Here is a 22518-nt window from a genome sequence, read left to right as displayed (position 1 = left end):
CTTAAGGAGGCTCCATGTTCAGTGTGCAACTCTATCTTGGGTTCAATCTCATGACCCTGAGATCATGACCTGAGCCTAAATCAAGAGTTGGACACTTAAGCAACTGAACCACCCAGGTACCCCTGCAATATTATTATTTTAATTTCCATGTCCCTGATGACATACGATATGGAGCATCTTTTTATATGTAATTTCTATCTGTATTTCTTCTTTGTAAGGTGTCTATTCATACCTTTTACCAATTTTTAATTGGGTTATTTGTTTTCTCATTGTTGAGTTTTAAGTTATTTTTATGTTTTGAATACCAGACCTTTATCAAATAAGTGTTTTGTAAATATTTTCTCCCAGTGTGTGTATTGTCTTTTAATTCTCACAATAGTGTCTTGCAAGCAGAAGTTTTAAATGCTAATAAAGTTTAACGTTAATTTTTCCTTTCACAAATGATGTTTTTGGTGTTTAATCTAAGATGTCATTGCCAAACCCAAGGTCACCTAGATTTTCCTGTTTTTTTTTTTTTCTACAAATTTTATACTTAATGTATTTTGCATTTAGGTCTGTGATCCATTTTGAGATAATTTTGTAAGGGCTATAAACCTGTATCCCCGTGCATTTTTTTCCAGATAGATGTCCAGTTGTTATAACACCACTTTTTTAAAAAAATTATTCTTTCTACATTGAACTACCTTTGCTCCTTTGTCAAAGATCATTTGATAGTATACATGTGGGTCATTTCTGGGCTTACTGTTCTATTTCATTGATAGTTTTGTCTACTCTTTTTGCTGATATTATTTCTCTGAAGTGTTTGGGAATTTTTACAGATATATGTTCAAATTTAATTTCTTACTCTCTCTAATTTGATCTTTAACCTTTTCATTGTGTTTTTAATAATTATAATTTCTATTTTGAGAAGTTCTATCAAGTTCTTTTTTCAAAGAACTGTCTGGTTCATTCCTTACAGTATTTTGTTATTGATATGATTGTATTCTGTCTTTTATTTCTACAAATATTTTATACCATTCTATATTCTATATCTAACATACTAGAATTTATAGTCTTAAGGAATGTAAATCTAATGTTCCCCTCATGGTAACTTGTCTTCACAGGTAATCTTTCTATGAAAGATTTGCTTATTCCTAACATGTAATGATATGTGATCTAAATTGTGGGAAATTTCCCCCAGGAAGAATTTATAACTGTCTCTTCTTTGAACCAGGGTATATCAAGAAGCTGAGACTACTTCATTCTCATTCTTTGTTTCTGCAGAACAAAGTCCTCAAAGTGGTCTCCCCTCTTTTTTCCTGGGCTAAGGTGCATTTTCCTCCCAGCAGTGCTTTTATCAGTGCTCTCCTCAAAACCCTACTCTTCCTGTCTACTTCTTGTTCACATCTCAGGTACCCACTTACTTTTATTTCCTTTTTGTTGCAGTGTGGTAGTCTTTGGAGATCTCAGTTACTTACTACTTGTGAGATCAACAATGCAATAGAAAGTTCTTATGCATGATATGTGCAACCACAGAGCTCTTCAGAGAATTAAGACTGCTATGATGCAGAAAATGTGAAGATCTTTCTTTCTAAGTTGTGATATTCGATACCCTAGGACAATGAGGGCCAGATATTTTCTCTTAAACAGTTTTGTTCTGACAATGAAAAGTTTTCCTCAGATTTATTGTCTAGGCCCTTTTTATTTTTTTATTTATTTTTTAAAGATTTATTTATTTATTTATGATAGACATAGAGAGAGAGAGAGAGGCAGAGACACAGGCAGAGGGAGAAGCAGGCTCCATGCCTGAAGCCCAACGCGGGACTCGATTCTGGGACTCTAAGATCGTGCCCTGTGCCAAAGGCAGGTGCCAAACCGCTGAGCCGCCAGGGATCCCTGTCTAGGTCCTTTTTAATAAAAAAGTCTCTCTCATGGTTGGACTATTCTAGTCTTAACATTTAACATGAGAACTTCATATGTATTGTTGAAGAAGGGTTTAATGTTGACTCAAATTCTTGTGCTTTTTTTCATTGAAAGTGGGGTTTATTTCTCTACATTAAAAAAAAGATTTGTTTACTCATTTTAGAGAGAGCACAAGCAGGAGGAGCAGAGGGAGAGGGAGAGAGAATCTCAAGCAGACTCTATGCTGTGTGTAGAGTTCAACACAGGGTTTTATCTCTGGATCCTGAGGTCATGACCTGAGCTGAAACCAAGAGTGGAATGCTTAACCAACTGAGCCACTCAGGAGCCCCTATATCTCTACATTTTTAATAAAATAAAAAATTTGTTACTATATGCTATATGGATTTATAGTAATAGTTACTTTTTTTTACATGTCTAATATACATAGTGGGTTAGAGCTTTGCATTTATTACTAACTACTACAATAATCCTAAAGGTAGGTAGTCCTTTTCTAGAGATAAATAAATGAGAAGTTGGACTAGTTTATAAAAGATAAACCACAACTTCAGTTTATATGCTAATCAAAAATAGAGGAAATAAAATTTTATGACAGATCAATATCCCTATAAAAATTTATGTTCAGTCTTCAATTCAGATCTTTGCAATTGGTTTTGTCAAAAGAGATCTTTTAATTTTTCCAGGAACTTTATGAAAATAAAGTTAGGGATTAATCTTTATGATTAATATGAAAATAAAAAGTTAGAGATTAATCTTTAATGATTAATACATTAGTGGCATATATCTACATGCCACTATAATCAGTTATATACTGATATACTATAACTGATTATAGTGGCATGTGGAACCCCTTTGAAAAAATAATTAAATGTTTTTGAAACCATAAAGTCATTGTTAATGAGCTGTATCTACCGATAAGGGAGATGATCAAATGAATTCATAACTAAAGACTAACATTTCCAAAAAATTTAAAAATAAGTATAGAGGAAGCTGATTAGAGTGACACTTTATAGTGGCATTATCTAAAGATTGCTGATTGATTGATTCGTTGATCGTTTCATTTAGTATCTAGGGCATATTAAATACATTGGCCTTATTAGAGAACATTTTTCTTCAACTTACTATTGTAATACAATAATAAAATCCATTATATACAATAAAATATACAATAAATAAAATGTAAATCAATTTTATATAACATATAATATATTATCTATCTCTCTATATATAAAGTGATCTTAATATGTATCAAATTATACCTGAACCTTCTTCTAATATGCAAAAATAATGTTCATTCTTTTTTCAATTTTCAGCAAATAAATGTGTAGATGCTATAATATTTAAAAGACAAATTCAAGAGTAAAAAAATCTATAAAAGATTGAATAGATTCTACTTTTATGACTTGTTTTAATTAATTTAAAATGAAAAATGCAAATTGCCTTGGGGAAGCCACATAAATATAATTAATCAATAAATATTTTATTAAAAGTGCATTATGTCCCCAGCTTGTAGACAGAACTGAATAGGATGCAGAAGATATAGGTAGAAGTAGTTAGGATATTTTAGCTATTGAGGACAAACCCTAAATCTCAGTAGTTTAACATAATAGAAGTTTCTTTCTCACATCAAGCTCTATAGGGTTATTTTTGATTGGTAGGCTGTTCCAATTTAGGAATTTAGGGCTCTTTCAAACTTTTGTTCTCTCATGTTTCTGTGTGGTTTTTCAAGTCTACTCTGTTCATTTGCTTCAAGCTGGAAGAGAAAAAGAAAATTTTCTGTTGAGGTTTTTTTGTGTGTGTGTGAGGTGGAGGCAGGTTTTGATGGGCCTTGGTCTGGAATGGTACACATCACTCCCACTCTCTTCCATGTTCCATTGGCTAGAACCCAGTCATGTGACTACATCTAAGTGGAAGAGAGGTTGGGAAATGTAGTTTAGCTCTGTGCCCAGGAAGAAAAAGACATGGTTTGTTGTAGCATAGAGAAGTTTTTGAGATAGATATAAAATTATTGTATATTAAAAATTGAATTGTTATTATTTAGATATGTATCTATCATTTGGATATAAGGAAGTAAGACATATAAAGTTTAAATAACCTTATATAAAATAGAAAAATCAATACATAAATTCAGGTCATTTTAACCATAAGACTGGGCTCTTTTATTTCTTAGGCACAATCTAGTAGAGGAGGCAGGAAGTAACTACATGTCATGTAGTTAGGGAACTCTGCCAAGGCCATTAACTGGTGCTCTTTCCCTTGGCCTGGGATAGTGTAATTGGTGTATAGCCCAAAGATTATTTTGATTGATTTACACAGTAATTTAAAAGTTTTTGAAAAGTAAGTTACTGTCTTAGTGTGCTCAGGCTACCATAACATAAAACCGTAAATTGTCTTAAACAACAGGAAGTTATTTCTCACAGTTCTGGAAGCAGGAAGTCCAAGATCAAAGTGTCAGTTGATTCATTTTCTGGTGAGAGCTATCTTCCTCATTTGCAGACAGCTGCCTTCTTGTTGTGTCTTCTCTTAGCCTTTACTTGTTGTGTGTTTGTGGAGAGAGAGATCTTTCTTCCTCTTCTTAGAATACTACCAATCCTATCATTTCAGTCCCTACACTCATGATCTCATTTAACTTTATATCCTAAAAACTTTATCTTCAAGTACAATCACATTAGGGGCTAGAACTTCAACATACAAATTCTGGGGAGACGCAATTCAATCTATAGCAGTTACTATTATTTAAAAATCAAAACTTCACATGAAACTTCAGATTTCTAGCTATTGTGAAATAAAAAAAAAAAAAAAAGAATAAAAACCCCCACAAAAACAAAACAAAAACCTGCAGGATCTGATCACTTTAGACTTTCTCTTAGTACATGACAAAACAGAAACAAAAACAAAAAAATGGAGGGGGTGGTTGTTGTGGCTTCTGCTTTATGGGCATTCTTTTCGGTTCAGCACAGTCCCCATCTTTTAATACCTGTTTGGCTATAGTAAGCATTTAATTTTGTGTTCCTTGGGTATAGAACCTCCTGAAAGTGCTCTAGAGCTCTGGTGTGTAACTCTAGGTTTTATATGTATCTCCCCTTCATTGGCTTGAGGCAATTGAAGTTCCTTCTTTGTAGGTGAGTTTCCTTGCAGGTGAGCTTCAATAAAGCAGTGGATTTTGTCCATAGACAGCGTTTCCTAGGCTATGGTCTAGGAAATCATGAAAGTTATCTTGTGACCAGTACTCAAGTGTCAAATAGTTATTTGGATATATGGTCTATTTTCTGACCTTGCCATCATTCTTTTTTTAAAAAAATATTTATTTTTTATTTGAGAGAGAGAGAGCGAGAGAGAGCGAGCGAGCACAAGAGCATGAACAGGTGGAGGGGCAGAGAGAAAAGCAGACTCACCACTGAACAGGAAGCCCCATGCAGGGCTCTATCCCAGGACCCTGTGATCATGAGCTGAACCAAAGGCAGACACTTAACCGACTGAGCCACCCCAGGTGTCCCTAATCTTGCCATAATTTTTAATCTTTCTATATCTTTGTGGTTTTCTAATTATATCTCTATCATTTCTTTTAATCTACCTCTCTTATTCATATTTAAGGCAGTTATTTGCAGACTTCACATAGTTTTAGACAATAATGCATACCTACTGAACACATAGAACTATATGTTTTTATTTCAAAAGGGACTCAGAATATACTGTCAAATTACATTTTGTGATGTAGAATATACATCATAACATCTTACGGCACTTAGGGCCTCATTCTGAAAATTATATCATTCCTACTTATAACATTTGACTCTTCCATTTCAACCTTCCACATCTTTTACTTCTTGAAGATGGTCCTTCAGAGAACAGATCATAAACACTGGTCCATGTACACCAGCTACCACATCTTGAAAATTCTCAAGGATTAGATGAAGCAAGCAACTCAATCATACACCTAGAAATGACAAGAGTGAAGGTCTTAGCATTTTGGTGTAAACTTCTTAGTTATTACAAAGATGATCTGTCCAGATCACAGATTCGGATAAAGTTCCAAGTCTTGTAGCATGGACTTCATGTAGACAAAGGAAAAAGGCCACACTTTAGTACTTCTTGGGTCTCAGTTTGTTTATCTACAAAATGGGGATGATAGGAATATCAGCTAATATGGTTGTGTAAGGATAAATTATCTGATACATATATACTGCCTAGAATGGTGACTGGCACTTAATAAGAACTAACACTTTTATTATTTTGGGGGGCAATATATACAAAGGTTAGACATTTTTTAAAGCTTTATTTATTTTAGAGAGAGTGAGAGGGAAGGCAAGTGAGGAGATGGGCAGAGGGAGAGAAAACCTCAAGCAGTCTCCCCACTGAGCACAGAGCCTGATGCGGGGCTCGATTCCAGGACCTTGTTGATAGAGATCGTGACCTGAGCCAAAATCAAGTGTCTGCTGCTTAACCAACGGAACCACCCAGGCACCCTGACAATGGTTTTAAAGTCAATTTAGTTTTCATTTGTACCCTGTGTACTCTACTTCCTATTTATATAAATTAAGTTTCCAGTTTCTTTATGTATAGAACGGGCAATAAAGAATAACAGCCTTGCCAGGTCATATGAAATATATAATGAGACAAAATAGTGTAAGGATCTTAGTCCAATATTTGGCATATAACAAATACCTAATATATTACAGGTAGATGTGTAAAACAGATGATTGTAGAATGCAATTTCCAAATGGGGAAAAAAAAGATCTTGGTAAAGCTTCTAATGATATCAGTGACTGATTTTAAAAATGAGTGGATTATTGCTCCGTGTGTGTCTATAGTGTGAGATTAGGCATGAAAATGCCTAATGTCATATTAAATCAAATTCCGTTGCTATTTGAATCAATTTAAGTTAAATTGACTTACATAGCCTTCTTAACGTATGTTGTATTTATTTTGTGTAAAGAATTAATACGGTGTTTTAGGAAACTTTGGCCAGGAGAAAAAAAGCTGTTATAAATATCTTATAATATGTTCTTATTATTTACATTGAAAATGAAATGAAAAAAAAAAGAAAATGAAATGAGAATAGCCTTCTTGAGGATTTTTATATTCATTGCCATGTGACAAATATTGACTAAGATGTTTGTCAGTGTTAATTTTTAAGTATGATCATTTTTGATAATTACTGAAATAAGTTGTCAGGATGAATGCTTAGCATTTAAAAATATTGACCAACTTTTCATGGTGGTTGTCAATTGAAAATTGAAGCAGATTTTCCAGAAACAAATGTCATTACTTGACACTGAATGATAATTTACTATATCCAGTGGATCTTGCTATTGGCATTTTTAGTATTTGCTGTGGATTGAAACCTTGCTACAAGTAGGAATTGCCTAGAGAAGGATATTTAGAATAGAGAAGCCATACAGACCTCCACCCTTGGAGATCTTATTTCCTCAGGAAAGGGATCAGAAATCTGTACTTAAAAACCATCACAGATGATTCTGGTGATCTTCTGGATTGGGAAATGCTGATCTTTTGCTGTAGCACATCTTTATTCCAGTCCAAAGATATAGTGCATGAGATTTTCATAAATTAATGGAAAGATTCAAATAAATATACTTTTTGGTAATGAATATGTGAACTCTATTTGAATCATTTTGGAGGAATTTTAATTATGTGACATATTTTATGTAAGGGCTTTAATCAATTACAGAAATAAAAGTTTTAAGACTCAACTTAAAAATTAAATTTTGACATTGATATTCCTAGAAATCTGATGCTCATAAAATATTTCTCACTGAGGCACACTATGCACAATTTTGATAGTGGATATTTTTAAAGCGCAGAATGTTTAGGTTTCACTTTTTTTTTTAAAGATTTTATTTATTCATGAGAGACAGAGAGAGAGAGAGAGAGAGAGAGAGGCAGAGACACAAGCAGGCTCCATGCAGGGGGCCTGACGTGGGACTTGATCCCGATCCTGGGTCTCCAGGATCAAGCCCTGGCCTGAAGGTGGTGATAAACCACTGAGCTACCTGGGCTACCCTAGGTTTCACATTTTTGGCTTTTGCTTTTTAGATTAAATAGTCGTGTATATCGACTTAAAAATCTTTCCCTTGGTAACTATTTTTTGATGATATTTAAATTTTAATTTTTCTCTCTTTTGACTTTTAAAGCCGGAGTTCTTACAGTATTCTAACAGCTCACAATGTGTTTATAAAGCAATATCCTAAAATATTCCTGCAGAAAACACACAGACTGCCTGGACTTTTCAAACAGGAGGGAAAAAGGTAATGATGTCTTCTTTTGGAAGCAAGGTTGATGTGTGTGTGTGTGTGTGTGTGTGTGTGCGTGTGTGTGTTAAAGAACAAATGGAGCTCAAATAATGGAAGCATTTGATGTATTTCCAGCACTCCATGGGAAGGAGCTGCTGAGGAAATGGAGTTTGATAGGGAAGAGTAAATTCACACAATCGTTTTGGAGAAATTTTAATATATGGTATGATAATTGGGACTAATAAATGTATGTTGCTCCTTTAGTTTTATCATTAAAATAAATAAGCAACTAGTCTTATATAATAAACATAAAAAAAGAAAATACTATTAGTACTGTGAAAAATACAATAAAATATATGAAGAAAACTAAGAAAATTATAAATTATGATAGACAACCCTATGTAACTTGAGATTAATTTGATAATCTAGATGTTATTGGTTAATTTTCTAACAAATGTGCTACTGAACTTATTCAAGAAGATAAAAATTAAAAAAATTATTAGTATAAATAGAAACTGTGAAAAGTACTCTTCAAAATTATTTTTTGAAGAAAAAAAAAGAACAAAAGCAAAAGTTAAAAACCCATAGCCTGAGTGATATTGCCAGATGTTTCTTTCAGAAGTCCAAGAAAAGGTAATTTTTCTGCAATTTAATTTTCCCGGAGTGTCAAAAATAAAAAGTAGTTTGTGAATTTACTATACGTGGAACTCTGATATCAAAATTTAATAAGAGTACAATAATAAACAAATAGCAATTTTAATTATGATTATATAGCCAAACACAATAAAATATTAGCAAATGAAATAATACAATAGTGTATTAGATTTGAACATCAGAGTTAAGTTGCCTTCATCTCATGAGTGTAAAGAATGTTCATCATTAGAAATCTATTATTTTAATTTTACAATATTAGCTCATGAAGAAACTGTATGATAAATGATGAGAAGATATTTGTTGTAATTCAGTATCTGTGTCTCATAGTAAAAGTGAAATCATGCTTTTATTTGTAATGTGCGCAGGAGGTGGCTACTATAAAATGAAAAACGTTTATATTTTCAGCCAGGAAGAAACTAAAGTAGCAATAAAAATACTTTGAATTTAATGAATTAAAATAAAATTTCATAAACTATATTAAGAAATTATAAATCTCTAAACTTAGCTTACACTGGTCCTTCATGTAATGTGATGAACCCATATATGCCTGGATTGTGGGTTTAGAGCTTAGGTAATTCAGAGATTTTTTTGGCAGAATGTAATTAATGAGTAAACATGAATCTTGGCAGACACTGAATACCTACAGTATTAAAATTATTCATCAATAGCCTTTACCTATTATCATTGCCATGTTCAACTATTCAATTCAATTGAGAGTTCAGTGAATTCTCTAATTCATTTAACATAAATATCATGTGACAGATAAAATAGCAAGACTTGGTTGTAAACATCTGGTAAGAATGCCTGATAGCAGGGCATTTGCTAAATATTGAAGTGCAAAGAGAGTAGAAGAAATGCTTCCTACAACCATTAAATCCACTTGGAGCAATGCTACATTAATCCCTGGGAAACAGTTCTACCTGAGTAAAAAAATGTGAATAGAGGGCAAACATCAGATCAAGGACTGCTCAGAACTGTGATAATCATTTAAAAATTATTTTATTAATCAACTTTAGGGAAGGTAAATATGTGGTATAGTCACAGATACAGGATATCAAATGGACAACATTTCTCTTAATAAAGCATTGAATTTTGACCCACATGACTTGGATTTCAGTTTCTGTTTTGCCCAGTTGTGGCAGCATGACTTTAGAATAGTTTCTGAACATCGACTGCTCTGTTTTTACTCAGGAAAAGAAGATAATATTAATGTCCTACTTTACAGTTATTCATGGAAAGAACTTTTTAATTGTACTAGCTCTTATTGTTATCATGGACTATGGATATAGGCAGTGATATTTTATACAGACTTAACACCATCTGTAGAGAAATTCTACCTTTAAAAAAAAAGATTTTATTTATTTATTCGTGAGAGACACAGAGAGAAAGAGGCAGAGGGAGAAGCAGGCTCCATGCAGGGAGCCTGGAGTGGGACTTGATCCTGGGACTCCGGGATCATGCCCTCAGTTGAAGGCAAACACTCAACCATTGAGCCACCCAGCCGTCCCAACAAGTGACTTTAATATCCACCCTCTTTTAAACAAAAAAAGACAGTTTTAATTGAAGTGTAATTGACACAAAATATTACATTAGTTTCAGGTATAAGAGACAGTGATTCAACAACTCTATACATTTTGCCATGTTTACTACAAGTGTAGCTACCATCTGTCATCACACAATCCTATTACAATACCATTGACTATATTGCCCTAGGCTGTACCTTTCCTCCCTTGTTCCTTATTTATTCCATAACTGGAAGCCTGTATCACCCACCCGCCTTCACCTGTTTTGTCCATCTCCCCACCAACCAACCTCCCTTCTAAAAACCACCAGTTTACTCTCTGTATTTGTGGGTTTATTTCCACTTTTGCTTATTCGTTTGTTTTGTTTTTTAGATTCCTCATGTAAGTGAAATAAAATGGTATTTGTATTTTTCTGTCTGATTTATTTCACTTAACATAATACATCTGGGGCCATCCGTTTTGTTGTAAATGACAAGATCTCATTCTTTTTATGGCTTACTAATATTCCATTGTATATATACCACATCTTCTTTATCTATTCATCTATCAGTACATTTTGGGTTGCTTCTATGTCTTGGCTGTTATAAATAATGCTGTAATAAACAGGGGCGCATAAATATTTTTTAATTAGTGTTTTCATTTCTTTGAGTAAATACCCAGTAGTGGAATTATTGAATTATATGGTATTTCTATTTTCAGTTTTTTTTTTAATTTTTATTTATTTATGATAGTCACAGAGAGAGAGAGAGAGAGTCAGAGACACAGGCAGAGGGAGAAGCAGGCTCCATGCACCGGGAGCCCGACGTGGGATTCGATCCCGGGTCTCCAGGATCGCGCCCTGGGCCAAAGGCAGGCGCTAAACCACTGCGCCACCCAGGGATCCCTATTTTCAGTTTTTTTGAGGAAACTCGCTACTCTTTTCCACAGTGGCTTTATCAATTTATATCCCCATAGACAGTGCATGATTTACATCATCACCAACATTTGTTATTTCTTGGAACAGGCATAGACTTTTAATCAGTACACCTTTATATCAGTTCATTTCTGGAGGAAAAGAGGTTTAAGGAAATGATAGTATCAAAAATAATTCACCTCCACAGAACGTGGTATGTTGAAGATATATTTATTAAATAAGTAACTTTTGGGGTGTGTAGGAGTTCAAGTGTTTACAAGGGAGCTTGTATTTTTATTTGATTTTTATAAATCTTTTGACTTTTTTGGTAGTAGAGACAATTTGATTTTTTTTTCTTTTGTAGAATGAAAATAATGAGTAAACTACAACTTTCTACTGGGAAATTTTAGCCCACATTTTTAACCCTTTATTCATTTATCTGTGGCCTTATTTTAAACTGCAAAGCTGTGTATGGGCTTTGGTTATAATGTACTTGAATGTACTTGTCTCATTAAATTTTGCATCATATCAAATGTTGCACTTAATATGCAGAGTGTGGCATTTTAGAATTTATAATATATTTTTATTCAAGACATTTTAATGAAGTACAATCAGTTATCTATTATCTTAAAAAAATTCATTCTAGTTAGACATAGGCTTGAATAAGGACAAAGAGGAAGGAGTAACTTGCTAGCTATGCTTAGAAGGAGTTTCAGGTTTACAACGTAAAACAAGTTTTAACAGGTTTATTACTAGGTAATGGAAAAATTTAGTAAAATCATTTTAACCTAGCTTGTGTTATTAACTTACAACCGAATAATTTGACCTGTGAAGAGTAAAAGGATTTTAGCAGTGTGCTATGGTGTGCTTCCTGCCCCCCAACCCCAGGATTTTACCAACAGTATTCCTCAATGTACTAAAGGCATCTTGACTAGAAGAGGTCTTCTGGGGTGATTCTTATGGATCCAGAAGACTGTATGCTCAGTTGACCAAATTACCAATCACTCTAAAGGCTGTCAAAGCATGTTTTGTGCAAAGAATTGATGCTTCAGTTTGGACTTTAGATTCTAAAGAGAGTAGGACATCCCAGATGCTTGAATTGAACGAAGCTCAGAATTTTACTTCTGAATCTAAAAGCAGCAGTTAACACGTACCTTTGATCTGGGTTAAAATGATGTGGAATTTCTCTGTAATATATATTTTTTCCCAAACACATTTTAGAACAGTTATTTGGTATAGTACACATACTATCTTGATGGATTATAAATTCTCTTTAAAAGTGTAAGTGCAGAAAATGCTGGAAAACAATGATGAATATCTGGAGATGAAGCAACTGAAAATCTAGAGCAAATGGATTCTGATAGACTGACTTAAAAAAAATCTCTGCAAAATTACTTTCTTAGCTTGTGGTTTTCTTTTGAGATTTGGACTCCATTTTGTTCCCTGGCATTGTGAAAATTACCCATGTGCTACAGCTACATCTAAGTAGTGGTTATTTCATGCTAGCTTGAATCTAGCCTCAGGGTAATTAACCATAGGGTATTTGAAAAATATGTATTTAACATTAGAACAAATGAAACTATCTTTTTTTATGATTATAAAACCCTTATTTTCTCTGAAGTTCTGAGGTCTATTGAATGAGTTGCTCTCTGTGTTTTTTTAAAGTCAGAACTATAATAATTCTGTTTCACTATTTTTCTCTAAAAAGAAAAGCAAAAATTTACATTATCTGGAAAGAAACCTTATGATAATGCTTTCTCATTTGTTTATTCATTTAAATAATATATACTGAGTATTGGCCATGTGTTAAGTGCAAGTCACACAAGGTCCCTGTACTCAGAAGGAATGGCTTGGTAGCACTAACAGGCACTAAGAGGTAATAAAAGAGATATAAAAAGTGTCAAAGGTAATGGGGGCTGGGCAGTTTCCACTGTAAGTGTATATGTTAATGGCAGACAATGTACTGAAAGATCAGGCCAAGCATCCCTGAGAGAGGGATGTTGAAGTTCAAGGATAAGGATAAGTAAGAGTTGGCTAAGAGAAGATGGTAAATAGTCTCTGAGACAAAAATGAAACAAAACAAAAACACCCAACTGCATGTGATGGTCTTCACACTGTACAAGTGCTCGTGAAGCTATTCTGACTGGTATACTAATTGCCCAGTTTAGTAGTGCTACCAGAAAGTTGCTGAAAAAAATTTAAAAATCTTTAGATAATTCCATATATATCAAGATGGGAGTGGTGGTGGCTGAAGGTGCAGGAGGAGAAAAAAGAATAGAAAAGAAAAGAAGAAAGAGAAAAGGAGGGAAGGAAAAAAAAAGAAAAGAGGAAGAAAAGGAGAAAGGAGAGGGAGAAATGAAGGACTGTCATGCTAGCTCATGAGAGCAATACTTGGACCTTTTGGAGAATTCTATGAAGGGAAGGGGAGAGGAAATATATTGAAACCTAACTAGTTGCCTCACCCATGGTCTGATGTCTTTTGTGGCCCAAGTTAAAGCCTTTCCTAGGACAAAATGAAACCCTGGATGACTTGGAACATTATTGTAGCAAAGTGGTGGCAATTTGTAAAAATTGCCTAAGTGTGTGGGATATCCCTGCATTAGAGTGGACTGTTTCAAGAAAATTTCAAGTCTGAGTCTAAAAAGACCTGTCATTCCATGTTTACAGCTGCCAGGGAGGAATGGCAGGTTATGCTAAAAGGAAAGCCCTTTTGTCACACTTCCTTCCTGATTGTTTTGGTTAGAATTATCTAGGAATAGGTGCTGAGGAGGGTTGAAAGGCTCTGCCTGGGGTAGAGGCATTCTAACTTGGAGTTGTGGAGCTATCCAGGAGTGAGGAAAGGCAGAGAAAACAAGGGTGGATGAGAAGCAAGAGGAGCCAGGTAACTATTGGAGAAGTGTGCACTAAGGAGAAACCATTGGACCTATGCATGGAGTTGAAGACATTTAAGAAAAGAAAGCTTTATTAATGGATTTCAAGTATGCTGTGCTATCTGTGATACAGCATCTCTTTAGGATAACCCAGTGTTTGATGAACTCTGCTGAACTTACAAATGGTCTAAATATTTGGTTTAATTTAGTTTAGTTTTGTTAAGGAAAGATAGGCAGAGTTGGTTTTATTTCTGGGTAAACAAGAAATGGAATAAAGAGTACGTAAGGAAGAAACACAGGGGCCGAGGTGACATCAGAATGCAGTCTGGGGAGATGTTGAAATTGTAAAGGAGAGCTTTGTATTTCCATGGATTTGTGTGAGACTTTAGATTTTAAGAGGTCAGTAGATCCCAGCTCTCATAATTTATATTGCATGGAATTCCTGACCAATATCCTGATAATGGAAAAACGTGATACCATCAGTTAAGAGATAGGTAGTGGACATGGTGCAATTATGAATTCAGGTGGAGGAGTCTTGTAAATGCTGATGTATTTTCTTATAAGTCCCATTCATCAAAGGCCATCTGCAACTAAGGGGGAAAAGCATCTTGATTCAAAGGGAGTCAGTTCTATGGTTTGAAAGGCTATAGTTGAAAGTTTGGAAAAAGTAGGGTGATTAAAATGGAAAAATTAAAATGATTCACACCTGGGAACTGAGAGAATGAACGCAATAAATGCTTCTTTGTTTGGGTTTGGCGGTTAGTAAATGTTGAATTGGATTGTGAATAGAGGGAATTTAGGTTATAAGTAAAGATGGAGCATGGTATTTGATTATTATTTTATAAATATATGTTACTATATTGTTATATTAAAATTGTCTGAGATGTCCCAACTTTTTCAAGCCTTTGAGCTTCTTTTATTTCAATTAATCCTTAGTAGGTAAATACTTTTAGAAATAATTTGACTTTCTTCCATTTTCATATGGCTTGTCATATATTATGGAAAATGTATTGCTGTTTTATTCCATAGGATACATGCTAAGTCCAGCTGTTCACATTTAACTAGGTTTTCTATTGCTTTTTGGAAATGAAAAGGGGAGACTGGATTTGGCATAGACATTTATTTAATAGAAACTAGGGAAATATTGCTTACCTCATCTAATCTTAAATATTCTTTCTTATATTATATGAGATGACAGGATTCCAATGTTTGCTGTCAAGAGTATATAATGGAACTTGCCTTTGAATCCTCAATTGTAACTTTTGATATGTTGGCAATATGTAGGACAAAGTCAGCACTCTTGTTCAGCATAAGACAAAGCTTGCAATTTACAAACTTACATCCTGGGGATGGAATTTACCCATAATTATTTCCCTGGTTTGGCATTAGTGGTAATTAAGCTAAGCTTAATAAATGGAGTTAACATAGTACACTTAAAGTGGCTATTTATTTATATTTTTATGAGTTAGGCTGACTTCACTTTCTAAAAAAAAAAGGAATTGAAGAATCCTATAGCAAACACCTTATGAAAGATCCCATATATTATTCTGGCTCTAACTACTACCTAGTAAAATTTATATGGATTTACAAAAAAGTGGGGGAGAGAGTTACAGAAAGACTTGGGGAACTGATTTTAAAAGTTCTTAAGAACTATAATACAAGAATGCATGGATGACAATGTGTTGTTGTGATGACCTCTGAACTAATCAGATCTGGATTTGAATTTCAGTTCTGCAATTTGGCAATTGTGTTGCCTCAAAAGATTACCTAAAACTTTGAACCTTAAGTCTTGTCATCTAAAATGGAGATGATAATACTCTACAGTGATGTTGGAGGATTGAATGAGATAATGTATACTAAATTTATTTTATTTTATTTTGCTTGGTGGTGGTGCTAATCCCTATCACCTGAATTTACTGAGGCTTTTTTTTGTTTTTAATATGACCAATTTAGAAACACTGATAGCTACAAAACTCATTATTTTGCACAAAAACTATTATTTTACTAATGCATGATTGTGTAATATACCCTGGCTATTTAGACAACATTGGTCCACTGAGTTAACAGTGGACATTTAGATAGATCTAACATATGTTGACACGTCTATGCAATATATGAAGATCACAATCTTTAATATCATCACTGGTCATTAGAAAAGTCTTAAGTGTTAGGAAGCTGTCAAGTTTATAGAAGTGGATACAAATTTTCCAAAAATCAAATTGTTACTTGAAAGGTTGAACTTTATCCAAAGCAACAGACACTGTATATTGGAAATGACAACTGCACTTCACTCATTTTTGAGAAAATGTATTCCAGACATCCAAGTTATATCTAAACATCCAAGTCATTATTGTAGTTTGGTTTTTGGCTGTTCTTTCAAGTAAATATGGAATGCAGTGAAAAAAGTGGATAATTTGTCCTACAAATCAGGTAATAACTCACTTTTACTTGAGACAAAAATCTCTTTGAAATGCTGTAAAGATGTTTTATCCATACTTTTCATTTTGTCATACAGAATATCACAAAGAAATGTACAGGGTCAGAGGTTTGAGATTTAATAAAATTAACTTCTCAGAAAATGAGTTTTGAATTTTGTATGACTGAATATTTTAGACTATATATATTGCATTATTGCTAGTTTTACTAGATAATGATGAGGATAATTTCTACCACTTCCTGAAGAACATAGGGCACAATTTAATCAATTAATCAAGTAATGTGTGTGATCACCAACTGTTCATTCCTTTTTTAATTTTTTTATTTTTTAATTTATTTTTATTTATCTTATTATTATTATTATTATTTTTTGTGCTTTTTCGTGCTTTCATGCTTTAACCAGTATCTCCTGGTTAAATTTTAAGAAGCTTAAATGTCACTGAGGACTATTCTAAATCTGTTGGCTGGCTTGAGTTTTCCAAGACAAAGTAGGAAATCCAGGAGTCCCCTTCCTTAGGTAAATATGATGAAGTTTGGCCCAAAGAATAGTAGGTCTAATTGGGACTTACCTTCCATATTCCTGCCACAAAGCCTGCCATAACCTCATCCTTTCCCTCCAGTCCGTCGACCTTTCTTCTCCAGAATATAAGAAATTTATTCCATTTGCATTTCAGCATCCAGGCTGCGTAGGGGAAAACCAATCGCTTTATACCTGATTTCTTATCATTGCTGAGTTTTACTGTGCTTAGACAATTTATGAGAGTAACTAGGGATAGAGTCTTAAGTGGGGTTCTAATTCTGGAAGGAATGGTTGAGGTTCTGTGAAAGTGATAGAAGGGGAAATGGATTTTGGCTTTTAATTTTATCTTTTTAAGTTATGCGAAGCTATCTTTTTTCTGTATACATCAAATAAGTAAGCTTTACTACTAAGCTTTAACATCTGCAAACTTTAGAGAGTGCAGAAACTGCAGATTTACTAGCTATTAGTGGTAAGACAAATTATATAAACTCTTTAACCTGAAACTTCCTTATCTTATCAATGGAGGATATTATTGCTTATTTCATATAGTTAATATTAATGAGTGTGTATATAATATTAAGCAGAACAGCTAGCATGAAAACTCAAGTATGTGTTAGATGTTAATGTGATTATTTAGTATTATTATTATTCCACATAATGTTTATCTTATATTTAAGTATGATTTTTATATTTTTGTAATATATGATCTATGATCATTTGGGCTTATATCATCTCCTCCACAATTTTTTTTTTTAAGAATAGACAGCATTTGTTAGTTTTTGTTCTTAGGTTTTTAGTGACTTCTTAATAAGAATTATTGGAGCTAGAAAAATGAACGGGGAATTGCTATTCTTTCATACATCTCCTGGGGACTTGGGTGTATAACATACGATTAGCAGAAGAATAAAGAACAATGTATGCTTTCAAGATGTTCATAATTTACCAGTTGGAAACAAAAACTTTTATTTATTTTTATTTATTTATTCATGAGAGACACACAGAGAGAGGCAGAGACATAGGCAGAGAGAGAAGCAGGCTCCAGGCAGGGAGCCCGATGTGGGACTCAATCCCGGAACTCGAGGATCACTCCAGAACCAAAGGCAGAACCTCAAACCACTGAGCAACCCAGGCATCCCTGAAACAAAAGTTCTTAAAAGCACTTTGATCATTGGTGTGAAGAAAACAAAAAACAAGTGTATGGCTATAAAGAGAAGGATATTAATCACTGACGTTGAATATTTTCTTTAATTATGTACACCTAATTACAAAAGATGTTTCAATTACTTAAGACAGTTATAATACATATAATCAAGTTTAGTATGTAGAAAATATTTTTTTAGGCTTAACAGAATGACATATTTAACTGCACAACTGATGATTGATTAAAAAAAACCTAAGGCATTGAAAAGGCATACATTATTAAAATGCCAAATTATCTCACAACAGTGCCTTTCTACTCTTGACAGTAAAGATTTCATGTCAGTCATTTTTGTACAATATGCAACACCATAATCTGTTATGTTCCTTTGTTCAGAAAACCTACTGAAGACACAGTAGAAGAACAACAACATGATGATCAACGTGATGATTCTCACAATATAGCTATCCATGTTAAAAAAGCACGTGGTGGCCTTACTTTATATGAACCCAAAAGATTTGAAGAGGAATTTGTAGAATTCCTGGATATTTTAAAGAAATTGTAAGTCTTTTTAATATATCACTTCTTATAGTTGAACAATAATTTTGAAAAGCTTCCCTTTTTTATAAATTAGTTGCTTGCAGCCAAGTGCTTTAATTGCAATCTACCTTTAGAGCTTGATTCAAGAGAGGTAGAAATACTGAATACTTTCTAGATGAATGCAGTCTTCACCATTTTAATTTTTGTGCCATATCATGGATATATTGGTAATATATACAGTATGGCACATCATTTTAATTTTCAGTTGCAGGCAAAATAGGTATTATTTACTGATTGTGTTAAATCAAAATTATGTTTAAGATTTCATCAGCTTATGGTTACTTGTCAGCTCTTCATTAAGCATTTCAACTGTCCCCATCATGGAGGCTTTAAAATAAACTTACCTCATATACTTTTTAACTTCTTGGAAGACTTTGCTTATGATTGGGTACAACTACCTCAAGGAAATGGAGAAGTAGGAGAAAGGAGGCATTGAATCTAGGTGGAGGCTCGTTACAGAGGTGATATTGGGTTTATGCATAAATTAAAGTTGAAATGACCATGGGAAAATGTGATAATGGAATAAGGATTGACAACACAGACAAAATGAATAGAGAGTGTCAAGACCAAAATTGTGCCTGAAAGACCAAGAGTATGTAATGAGAAAATAAAAGCCTGTCATTAGTGTTTGTAGGAATACACCAAGAATTCTATGCTATAAGCACTCATCTTCAAAATTGTCATTGCAGAGGTACCTGGGTGACTCAGTTGGATAAGTGGCTGATTCTTGTCTTGATCTCAGCTCAGGTCTTGATCTCACAGTCCTGAGTTCATGCCCAGCACAGAGCCTACTTGAAAAAATATTGTCATTGCAAATTTGAGAAAATATGATCAGGGCTTCCAGGAAATTTGGGAATAGTCAGATTTCTGATACTTTTACTTATAACAACATCAACAAAATAAACACGGCAAATGCTAGTCCCTTTATGAAAAAGTAGGTGTGAGGGAATTGTAGAGAAAGAAATCGTAACTACCTGCCATAGAGGGGTATAATTAACTGGTAAGTGGCAGAAATAGAAAATTTAATAAGAATGTGTTCAGTAATTATGTTAAAAGTATACTTTGGTAGAAAATCACTAAAACACTGAAAGTTACTGGAGCTATAGCCACTTTCATTCCATTAAACCATAATGTTGACAAAAATTGCATTGGATTAAATTTTTTAACTGCCTGGAAACCAATGAATCAGTCACTGCTGATTTAAGATTGTACTCAGCTGCAGGATTTTCAATGGGGTAAATCTGTCTTTCTGAAAATAATGAGGTGGCACTTCCCAGATGACAAAAGTTTGGATCTAAGATGCAAGAGGAGCTGAAGTGGCTATGGTTCTCTGGAAAGGTGTTAAAATACAAAGTGGTAAATCTAGGTTGAAGTCAGGAAGGATACTACAAATGAATAAAAACCCAGTACCATGTTAGCAATAGATTGAAGCAGGAGCCATGGTGGAAGGCTATCCAAACTCAGGGTAGAATTGACAAAGAATCCACTGCTTTGTCCTTATATAGACATTTAACAACCAATCTCCAAATCCATTTAACAGCCAATCTCCAAATACCCTAGACAATAGATGTTGGGAGAGTGACAATTTCCAGAACCCACTCTCTCAGTCACATGGAGACAATGGATGGGTAGGTAGATCAAATCCTGAAGTACTCCAGTCTTTCACTTTAAGTGGCTCAGAATTGGCCAAGTATGATTCTTCAAAATGAAGGTAGCAGATCTTGACTGCTGCCAATGAGTGGGGCTGAGTTACAAGGGCAGAGTGAATGAGAAGGGAACTCACTTTTATGTTTGATATTCACACAAAGCTTTAATTTCTATACATAAAATTTCTGATTCATCCTCATCTCAGTGCTTTGGAGTGGACATGGTAAGCTAGTTAGTAAAAGAGCATTGCATGTTCTAAATCCACAATCTATATTTGTTCTTCTACAGGCATGCTCTTTATCTTCTTGTCTCCCTGGTACACTAGTGTATTCATTTTCCATCACTGTGTAACAAATTATCATAAACATAGTGGCTTAAAGCAACATCCATTTATCATCTCTCTGGGCAAGGCTTAGCTGGGTCCGCTGCTCATGTCTCAACAAGGCTTCAACCAAGTCATTCATGGAGGTACATTCCTTTCTGGAGCATGAGGTTCTCTTCCAAGCTTGTAAGTATTGTTGGCAGAATTTAGCTCCTTGTGGTTGTAGGGCTGAGGTCCCTACTTTCTTTCTGACTAAGTCAGGGCCTATTTAGGCTCCTAAAGGCCCACAGATCCTTGTTGAGTCACCCTCTTTCAGACCTTCCCACCATGGAAGCTTAAATATTAAAAGCCAGCAAGGGAGAGTCTCTCCTTCTCCTATTCTGCTAAAATGACGTGTTATATAACCTAACTAAGGACATGTATATTCCATCACCTTTGTCATGTTATATTGGTTAGAAATGAATCATAGATTTTGCCTCCATCTGTTTATTGATGGATAAGTTGTCACCTCTGTTGCCCTCCCTTTATCTCTAACTGAACTGTGATCAGATTGATAGGCTGCTTTAGTGTTGTGATTTAATAGAGTTTTTTAAAGTAACTACCTTATGCTTTCTAAGATTTTTCCCTTTGTTATTCTGTCTGAAATTTTAACAAACAAATTTTGAGTAACAGTAGCCTCTTTTTAAAGAAATTCAAATATGCATGGTAAGAGTAAGAAGCTATGGCTTGGGGGTACCTGGGTATCTTCAGTCGGTTGAGCACCTGATTCCTGGTTTTGCCTGCAGTCATGATCTCAGGGGCATAGGATCAAGTCCTGGATCAGGTTCTGCACTCTGAGCATGGAGCCCGCTTGAGAATTCTCTCTCCCACTCTATCTCTCCCCTCCAACATACTCTCCTCATGCTGAGGGGGCAGTACAGTACACTTTTATTGATATTTTTACTGGGTTTATATTCAATTGGTAAGGGATAGCATTTAAGAAGAGGAAGTATTTTAGAAGGAGAATGCATGCACTTGCTCTCTCTCTCAAAAACAAAGAAGCTATTGATTATTGATTACTTGGTGAGGTTTGGCTAAATCATACTGATTATTTAACTCCTACTTTAATTCAGCAGCTTTGAGTAAATGGTGCTAGAGGGGAGGAAGGATAAATGATTTTGAAACATTAAAATCAATAGAAAGGGCATGTCTGGGAGGTGTCTCTAGAGAGGTGGGGTTTGAGTAACTAAAGGATGCTGTGTAATTGGAAAGTATGTGTGGAGAACAGACTGAGAAGGAAAGATGAGAGATAGAAGAAAGAGTTGGGAGACTTTTTGTTAAGTTTTTTATTCTAAGGCATATTGGATTGAATATAAGCTTGTCATGTGTATTAGTTAAGATTTTGAATTGTAACCAATAGAAATTGATTCTGGTTAAAACAAACAAAGAAAAAAATGGTGAGGGAGAGAGGAGAAACCTATGGAAGAATATTTTGGATAGCTCCCAAAATAGAAGAACTATTAGATGCTGGAGATGATATGAACTAGAGTAGCCCTGGATGTCTCAAGATATAACACTGGATTCAATCATCTACAAGTATTTTTGGTTGGGGGTTTTTGGGCCCACAATTCAGTTCCAGGGATAAGGAGTCACATTGTTGTAGTTTGTTTTTGTACCCACCCCTTGGATAAATGCTGAGGGGGCAGTAGACTTTTATTGATATTTTTACTGGGCTTATATTCAGTTGGTAAAGGATAGCATTTAAGTATTTCAGAAGGAGGAGGAAG

At 34.3% G+C, this 22518-nt stretch overlaps 1 protein-coding gene across 13 annotated transcripts in view; it reads left to right on the top strand.

Annotated features, from left to right (window-relative positions):
• Positions 1-22518, top strand: part of CNBD1 (cyclic nucleotide binding domain containing 1) — a 543788-nt gene that overhangs the window by 83616 nt on the left and 437654 nt on the right. For all 13 annotated transcript variants that reach the window (XM_077876353.1, XM_077876352.1, XM_077876350.1 and 10 more), the window contains 2 exons: positions 8052-8165; positions 18580-18744. In XM_077876353.1, coding sequence (XP_077732479.1) covers positions 8052-8165; positions 18580-18744 — 279 coding nt within the window. The remainder of the gene's footprint in view (positions 1-8051; positions 8166-18579; positions 18745-22518) is intronic.

This window comes from Canis aureus, chromosome 28 (assembly GCF_053574225.1).
Source record: "Canis aureus isolate CA01 chromosome 28, VMU_Caureus_v.1.0, whole genome shotgun sequence".
Classification (NCBI taxonomy): Eukaryota; Metazoa; Chordata; class Mammalia; order Carnivora; family Canidae; genus Canis; species Canis aureus.
Note: the sequence above shows the minus strand (reverse complement) of the source record. Positions and strands in the feature narration are given on the sequence as shown.